This window comes from Triticum urartu, unplaced genomic scaffold (assembly GCF_003073215.2).
Source record: "Triticum urartu cultivar G1812 unplaced genomic scaffold, Tu2.1 TuUngrouped_contig_6230, whole genome shotgun sequence".
NCBI classification, from domain to species: Eukaryota; Viridiplantae; Streptophyta; class Magnoliopsida; order Poales; family Poaceae; genus Triticum; species Triticum urartu.
Window position 1 is genome coordinate 1 of NW_024116974.1, and position 9147 is coordinate 9147.

The 9147-nt window shown below is 46.0% G+C and overlaps 1 protein-coding gene across 1 annotated transcript; it reads right to left on the reverse strand.

Annotated features, from left to right (window-relative positions):
• Positions 1-8744: 8744 nt before the first annotated feature.
• On the reverse strand, positions 8745-9115 carry LOC125530323 (monothiol glutaredoxin-S9-like; the record flags this gene model as incomplete). The annotated part of the gene is given in 1 exon segment (XM_048694721.1): positions 8745-9115. A coding segment is annotated over 1 exon segment (72 nt), but the record flags the coding sequence as incomplete, so codon positions are not given.
• Positions 9116-9147: the final 32 nt, after the last annotated feature.

Sequence of the window (9147 nt, forward strand, 5' to 3'; positions counted from 1 at the left end):
ACCGTACGTGTGTTGAACGCAGAGGTGCTGTCCGTTCGGCACTTGGTCATCGGTGATTTGGATCACGGCGAGTACGACTCCATCATCGCCGTTCACTTGAACGCTTCCGCTCACGATCTACAAGGGTATGTAGATGCACTCCTATTCCCCTCGTTGCTAGAATACTCCATAGATTGATCTTGGTGATGCGTAGAATTTTTTAAATTTCTGCTACGATCCCCAACATTCTTAAGAATGAAACGTGGCGACTGGTTCCTCCCAAGGCTGGTGTCAACATCATTGACTCAAAGTGGGTCTTCAAGGTAAAGAAACATGCTGATGGTTCTATCGAGAGATACAAGGCTCGACTGGTTGTTAAAGGGTTCAAACAACGCCATGGCCTTGATTATGAGGACACCTTCAGTCCAGTGGTCAAACCGACCACGATTCGGCTTCTGCTCTCACTGGCAATTACCCGTGGATGGTCTCTTCGTCAGCTTGATGTTCAGCATGCTTTCCTTCATGGTGTTCTTGAGGAGGAGGTTTACATGCGTCAGCCTCCCGGTTTTGTTGATCCAGCTCATCCGCAACATCTATGTCGTCTTGTTAAGGCACTCTATGGTCTGAAGCAGGCTCCGCGCGCTTGGCATGCGCGTCTTGGTACCACTCTTCGGGCTCATGGATTTGTTCCCTCTCTGGCCAATACCTCGTTATTTCTTCTTCAGCGACCTACAGTTACTATGTACCTACTGGTCTATGTTGACGATATCATCTTGGTCAGTTCCTCGGATTATGCCGCGGATCGCTTGGTTTCTGCTTTGAGTGCTGACTTTGCGGTTAAGGATCTTGGGCAGCTTCACTATTTCCTTGGCCTTGAAGTATTGTCCTCTGGTTCTGGCTTGACTCTCACTCAGCAGAAGTATTCTCTCGATATTCTTCGGAGGTCTGGTATGCTCCAGTGCAAGACAGCTACTACACCTATGTCCTCCACTGACCGACTATCTGCTCTCGATGGTTCTTTCCTCCCTGCTGATGAGGCTACTGAGTATCGCATTATTGTTGGTGGCTTGCAGTACTTGACTATCACTCGTCCTGATATCTCCTATGCGGTCAACCGGGTCTGCCAGTTTCTTCATGCTCCTCAAGACTCTCACTGGGCTGTAGTTAAGCGCATTTTGCGTTACATCCAGTCCACTTCTTCTTATGGCTTGCATCTGCAACCGGCCCCCTCTGGCGTTCTCTCTGCGTTCTCTGATGCGGACTGGGCTGGGAGTCCGGATGACAGACGATCAACGGGGGGATATGCAGTGTTCCTTGGTTCGAACTTGATCGCTTGGAGTGCTCGTAAACAAGCAACGGTGTCCCGCAGTAGCACTGAAGCTGAGTACAAAGCAGTTGCAAATGCCACAACAGAGCTTATTTGGATACAGTTTTTGCTCAGAGAGTTGAAGATTCCTCAGAAGCAGCGGCCGGTGCTTTGGTGTGATAACATTGGGGTGACGTATTTGTCTTCAAATCCAGTCTTTCATGCTCGCACCAAACACATTGAAGTTGATTACCATTTTGTCAGGGAACGTGTTGCCCAAAAACTGCTTCTTATCAAGTTCATCTCCTCGAAAGATCAACTTGCTGACATATTCACGAAGCCACTACCTCTTCCTGAGTTTGAAGGGTGTAGGCGCAATCTCAACCTAGTGAATTCTTCTGAGCACGGTTAAGATTGAGGGAGGGTGTTAGACTCTGTATATATTGGGCCCCACTTGTAATTATGTTGTACATCACTATATAATGGAAAGGTCACCCCACGTTTGGAGGTGTGCCACAAACCCTAAAACCCTTGTCTAATAAGGAGGAGGAGGAGCAGACGAAGGAGAAGGCGGAGGTGGAGGCGAGCACGGGCACGGGGAACCGCCGACCACCCACGGAGACGGAGGCTGCGACGAGGAGGATCCACCCCGTTCTTCTCTGCCGCCGGGCCTCGCCGTCGTCCCCGAGGTTCGCGCCCCCATACCCTCTCCAATAATCGATCTGGTAGATGAACTGGAACCTAGCCCAATCGGTATGTGCTAAACGAATCGCCTCTGCCTTTTTTTCAGAATAAGAAGAGGAAGCACGAGCAGGCCCAGGTGTTCATCCCGGAGGGCGTCCTCATGGAGATCCTGTCGCGGGTGCCCTACAGGTCGCTATGCCGCTTCAAGTGCGTGTCCAGACCATGGCTCGCCCTCTGCTCCGACCACGGCGTCCGCAAGAGGTCGCCGCTACTGGCTTCTTCCATTTTAACCACGGCTTCTTCCATTTTAACCGCTGCTGGCTTCTCTCCGGCTTCTTCCATTTTAACCGCGGCTGGCGCTTCCGCAATTATTTGTCCCGGAAAGGCCCTCCCATGGTCGACCCCGGCCTCCCTTTCTTGCGCGGCACCTACGGACACTTTGAGGTCGAACAATGCAGCACCAGCCTTCTCCTCTGCAGATGCTGGAAAGTGCCCCATCCTGAGCTACTCAGTTGGAATTCGTTTCCGAAAGGCAGGGCTGTTGAGCGCTTCAGATGGGAGGCTGAGGCTGATCAATTCGATTATGTCGTCTGCAATCCTGCTACTCGGCAGTGTGCTTTGCTGCCTCCTGTTCCTCCTGTAGAATTGCACAACCAGAAGCAGGCAGATGATGACCTTTTTCGTGCCATCACAGGACACTACTTTTTGGGTTCTGATCCAGCCGTTCCATCACGCTTTGTGGTGCTTGTGCCCGTGTTTGGCATCGGCCTGCCGATGACATGGATCTACTCATCAGAAACTAGAGGATGGACTTCCATCCGGTGCCAGCTGGATGATTATGTTAATAATCCACGGTGCTTCTTTCTGAACGACACTATCCTTTATTTTTGTAACTTCCTTTCAATAGTCACGGTGAACATGGAGGGAAATGTGTGGCGGGAAATGAAATTGCCACCTGCCATGACAAACATATATCTTGGTCCTTCCTTTGGGCAGTCCCAAGGATGCCTGTATGCTTGGCGGATGTACGATTGCCAACTCTCTGTGTTGGGCTCTTGAGAACTATGATGGTGGACAGTGGACCCTAAGGTGTGTTGTTGGCTGCCTTGAACTGTTCGGAAGGGATTGTCGCAAAGAAGACGAGGCCTGCTGGATGTTTGCAATTCATCCAGGTAGATAGAAAAGGGAAGAAATGATGGAGGGGAGGAGGAAGAGGTAATATATATAGTGGTTGTGGCGTTACAGACTTAGTAGTGACGCACCATGGGTGTGGTGCGCCATTACTAGTTTTGAAATTTCAAAACTAGTAATGGCGCACCACACCCATGGTGCGCCACTACTAACTTTGTTTATTTTTTGATTTTGGAAGGCGGGAAAATTACTAATGGCGCACCACACCCACGGTGCACCACTACTAATTTTTTTTTATTTTTTCGATTTTTTTTGCCTCCAGATCTTAAAAGCCTCGTAACTTTTTTCTGTTAGGTTTTTGAGGATTCTAGAAAATCGAATACGGGCATAGCCCGTCAAATTCGGATGTAATATTTCGAGTAGATGATTTTTCATATAAATTTTTTTTCATGGGAGGTCGTATGCAAAAGTTACGGCCATTTTACCGAAACACGGCGGCCTTTTGCAAAAAAAATCAAAATTCATGTTTGTTAATTTTCCTAACAACTAGAACACATAACACATGGGCATCTATTTTTTTGAATCTTTTATCATTTTCTTTTATTTAAAAAAACAAAAGACGATCCAGGAGGTGTGTTTGTGTGTGTGAGATGGCGCACCCCCCTGGTGCGCCATTACTAACCTCTCACACACACGCGCAGGCACACCCCCACCAGACATAGCAATGGCGCACCACACCTAGGTGCGCCACTACTATGTAGCATAGCTGTGGCGCACCTAGGTGTGGTGCGCCATTGCTATGTCTGATGGGGAGGGGGGTGGACAAAAAAAATAGCAATGGCGCATTGCTCATGTGGTGCGTCATTAGTAAAAACATAGCAATGACGCACCTGATTCTGATGCGCCACTGCTATATAGCAGTGGCGCACCACCATTGTGATGCGCCACTAGTAGAGATATAAGCCTTTTTCTAGTAGTGTGGAAACTACTTTTTTTTTGAAAAGGAAGTTGAACCCCCGGTCTCTGCATCAATCGGTGCATACATCCATCTTTATTAATTATTCCACAAAGATTTAACAAAAGCATACATCAAGCCACCCGAAGCCACCACTCGCATCTATAAACTATTTCTGAGTTGGATTATTGCATTGTAAACTGAGGTAGCGTATTTTACGTTTCCAAACAGCTCTGAGGGAACAATGATGGCAAGCAGACCTTCACGTACATTAGTTTTGGGGAGCGTTGGGCTTGTAATGTCGATCGCGGTCTTGGAAAGTGGCAACAACCGGTTCTGGCTTATGACCTCTAGCCCCTTGAAGTATGTCTCTGCGATAGATGCACTCTACTAGCCAAAAATTTGAATGAAACTTACAATACAAATGTGGTAACTGTGTTTTTTTATGGGTGTCCCAAGGGAGTGTGCTATTGGACAAAAGCATCGAGGAAACACAAGAGATCAGTTCTTGTTGGCCGAGTCATTGGTGACTTGGGACGAAAACCTTGTGCGAAGCTTCTTTGCTGATCCTATTGCGGAACAAATTCTACAAGTTCCCATAAGTCGTTTTGGGGGAGATGACTTCCTGTCGTGGCCCCATGACAAGCTTGGCACCTACTCGGTCAAGTCTGGCTATAATCTTACTCGTAGTGAGAACTTCTTCTCCTCTACAAGTGGAAAGGGCAAGGGTCTGGCTTCCAATATTCAGGTGCAAGAAAAGGAGTGGAAGGCCCTTTGGTCAGTCATTTGTCCAAACAAAATGAAGATTGTTTTGTGGCGTTTCGTGCATGATTGTTTGCCTACGGGTTTCCAGCTGGTGAGGCGTCACATTCCAGCTAATGATGGCTGTTTTTTCTGCAACCGGACAGAGAGTGTGGAGCATCTCTTCCTGCTGTGTCCCTTCGCTCGTTCCGTTTGGAAAGGTGTTAAAGAGGAGTTTAGTGTCAGCTTGTGTAGAAAAGACATGGTTAATGGCCGTCAATGGATGTTCGATTTCCTGGCTCATGCTTCAAAGCTCCAAGCTACTGTTGTGGCTATCACTCTATGGCATATCTGGGAAGCTAGAAATGAGGTACGTAATAATGGTACCAATGTGCATCCTGCTAGAACTGCTTTAAAAGTTCGTGCCTATGTCCGTATGGTGTTGCAGCATTATTCTAAGCCTAAACCTGGTCCCAGGCGTGAGTCTTCTTCTTCAACTCTTATTTGGACTCCGCCACCTGCTGGTGTGGTGGCTGTGAATGTTGATGCGGCGCTGTTCCCTTCTATCCGACAGATGGGCATGGGCTTTGTGGCTAGGAATCATCTTGGGAAGTGCATGTTTGCTGGCAATGAGCAGCTTTAGGGCTTCTCTGAACCGGAGATGGCTGAGGCGCTTGCCATCCGGCGTGCTCTTGAGGTTTGTCGATCTGAAGGCTGTTTGTCAATTGTTTTGGCATCTGACTGCCTCTCCATGGTGAACAAAATCAAGTCTCCGGCTCAAGATCGATCAAGAGTGGGCACTGTTGTCTCGGACATCAAGTCTCTCGCGTCTGGGTTTACTCAATGTTCTTTCTTACATGTTCTCGTAGTTGTGAGCATTCCGTTAATCTTTTTTATCTTGGTGTGGTTCCGGATTGTATCAGGGACGATCTTTGTTGTGATGTTCAGTAATCAATGAAGTACTGTTAATCTAAAAAAAAGAGATCAAGGTCAAGATGGTCTTCTGTGATGATGACGGGAACATATCCGAGGTACTTGTGCAGGGCATTGATGTGCAGGTTGAGCAGATGAAGAAGGAGCTAATGATATATGTGAATATATAGGATATTCGAGACATGACCAATAGTTTAATATCTAGTACTTCCTTTGATCTATAATAAGGTCTCCGGCTCAAGATCGATCAAGAGTGGGCACTGTTGTCTCGGACATCAAGTCTCTCGCGTCTGGGTTTACTCAATGTTCTTTCTTACATGTTCTCGTAGTTGTGAGCATTCCGTTAATCTTTTTTATCTTGGTGTGGTTCCGGATTGTATCAGGGACGATCTTTGTTGTGATGTTCAGTAATCAATGAAGTACTGTTAATCTAAAAAAAAGAGATCAAGGTCAAGATGGTCTTCTGTGATGATGACGGGAACATATCCGAGGTACTTGTGCAGGGCATTGATGTGCAGGTTGAGCAGATGAAGAAGGAGCTAATGATATATGTGAATATATAGGATATTCGAGACATGACCAATAGTTTAATATCTAGTACTTCCTTTGATCTATAATAAGTGTCGCAACACTTATTTTGGTCGAAGGGAGTAGTAACCAAACAAACCGTTCAACCTAGGCTTTCATGTGATGCACAAACTGGCGAGAAGCAACAGAGAAAAGTTTGTTTACAGGACGGATCATGAACTTATGTGCCCCAAAGCAAGTTGTGATAGGTTTTTTTTTTTGACGGTAAAGTTGTGATAGGTTAGCAGAACTCCATCCAGTGGGTTTGGCACAAGGAATCGAATAGGTCCGTTCCCCTGGACTTGATGATGCTCGGACAGCACCGCAGCCTAATATAATTAACTGTAGTTTGTATAGAAATTAGCCTGAATGCTTGTTTTATTATCTCCCTAGTTGTAGCTTAATTAATAAACAGAAATGTTTCGTTTCTCTTGCTTCATATTTTTGCTTAGCAAATACCAGGTCCTAATTAGCCAAAATCTTCCTTCCACTAGGATGGGCTGAAGACCGTGGGCACTGATCCATGGCGTATTTTCAGCACCACATGCGCAAAGGTGTGACATGGACTATCCAGGAGTCGTCTCGGCAAGCCATTTGCCTGCAGCATAAGTAAGTATCTGTAATCCAACCACTTAAGCTGACTACTTGTTCAAACATTGTTGATGTCAGGAACTGATCTGATCTTCCAGAATCCAGATGTTCATCCCACTCTCAGATCAATCGTCGTACCGTGGCCTTCGTCGCCCCACGTAGGCAGGCGGCACAAGGCGCTGTTGGAGTCGTCATCACCTGATTACTTCTACACGTTTTAGATATGTGATGATCACGGCTCTTGGTTGATTGTGCTGAACATGGACTTGAATTCTGGGAGGCGTCATGCCAGCTCCTTATCAACACGCCTCCAGGTGAAATTCAGGCGGTGAAAATAATTCAGTTTGACTAATTCACATCTAGATGTTTTTTAAGGATATCACATCTAAATTTCCACAGATATATAATGCAGCAACAAAAAACAAAAAAAACTAGAACAAAAAAATAGATCATAAAAAGAGTGGACATCAGTTTAGATGTGACATAACTATGTCACATCTAGATGTGTCTTAAACAAATCCAAAATAATTTAGCGGTTGGGAAATCCACGAGAATTTTACAAGAATTTCACGAGAAACAATTTGATTACAGTACGACCGGAATTAAGAACAAAATAAATAAGATGTACCTAACGATCAGAATCAACTGGCCTGAATGTTGAAGCCATGCGTGCATTTTTCAGCCCTTAAGCGTCATCGGGCGGCTTCCCCTCGCACGTTTCACTGGTCATAGACTCGCTCGCACAAGGGATCTCTACCTTCTGGAAATTCTTGACCCTTTCAGTTCGATCTTTTTCACCGTCACTTTCTCCTTTCAATTCACCAACCATTGGCACATGCCCTTGTGCGTCTTGAGTCGCTGAGCTCATCTGAATCTGGGCGAATTGTGTCTGAGCGCGACGTGTCAACTTCACCAGCTCATGCAGTAGCATACTGGAGTATCTCTCTCTTTTTTTTTACCTGGAGGGCATTCTCTCGAGAGCATTATCTCACGTCGTTTTCCCAATAGAAGAAAAGGTGGAATTCCCATTATCGGTGTTAAACAACATATATCGCTTCGGCTAGAGGTTAGCACAAGTAGAGATAGATAGGATTCTGTTTAAGTGTTGTAATCTCCTGATCTTTTCTTCTCTTTCAAGATGTAAACCTCCTGTAACCGAACTCCTTGTACGCAATCAGGGTTTTGCCCCTGACCTATATTAACACGCAGGCTTGGTCTCAACAGGTACGACGCTTCATAGAAAGTTTACAATCGGAACGCGAAGCATGCAGCGTCAGCAATGCACAATTAGTCAATGTTTCTTTCATTTTACGCATCTATGCTTTGATCAGACCTCCATTCGTCATACCTATGTTTAAGACGGACTCGGCACCCTGCTGAGCTCAACTGAATCGGTGCAAGTTGTGCTGAGCTTGACGTGCTAACTGCAGTAATTCTTTTTTAGCTGAATGACATTTGAGCATGCATCAGCAATGGGTAGTTATTCAACGTACGTATGGAGATAGTCAACGCTCATTTCATATTTGTACTACTGCTCCATCTTGATTGAGATTTGAGCCAATGGGTTGGTGACACGCAGTGCCCTCAAGAGCGCATAACAGGGAAATCAATGTTGAAGCCATAGGAAAAACAGACAGTGGTGCTGCTGGGAGATTTCCATGTTAAACGTTTACTTTGCCTGGGCTCAAGTTCGCATGATGAGCTCGGTTTTTGCTTTTTCAAAAACGAAGGCAAGAGATTTGTCTCGTCGATTAATTAAACAGAAGAGGAATTGTTCAGCTAATTTTTGGGAGGAGGTTTCTCTTGTCAACACGATCAGAATATCCGACACAGTGCCGTTTCATGAAAACATCCAGAGAACCATGCAAAGCTAGCTGCTGTACAATTGGAACGAACATCATTTACATACAGTGCTAAATACTCCAGTACAGTACATCTATCTTCACTCGTCGATCTATTTACAGGCGTGTGTGGTCGAAACTAAATTCACTTGAAAGAATTTAAAATTATCATCGACTAGCTAACTATCCCTAATAGCATCACCATTACTGATTGATCCCAAGAGTCAAAAGGAGAAATGAAAACAGGGAGAAAAGATTGCTAACTACGAACTCCCAATCAGAAGGCCCGTCCCGTATATGCGTCTCCGATTTGTCTCACAGCCAGAGCGCGCCGGCGTCCTTGAGCATGGGCACGAGCTCGCCGGAGATGTGCACGGCCATGAGCCGATCGAGCCCACCGAGGATCCTCCCACTGACGA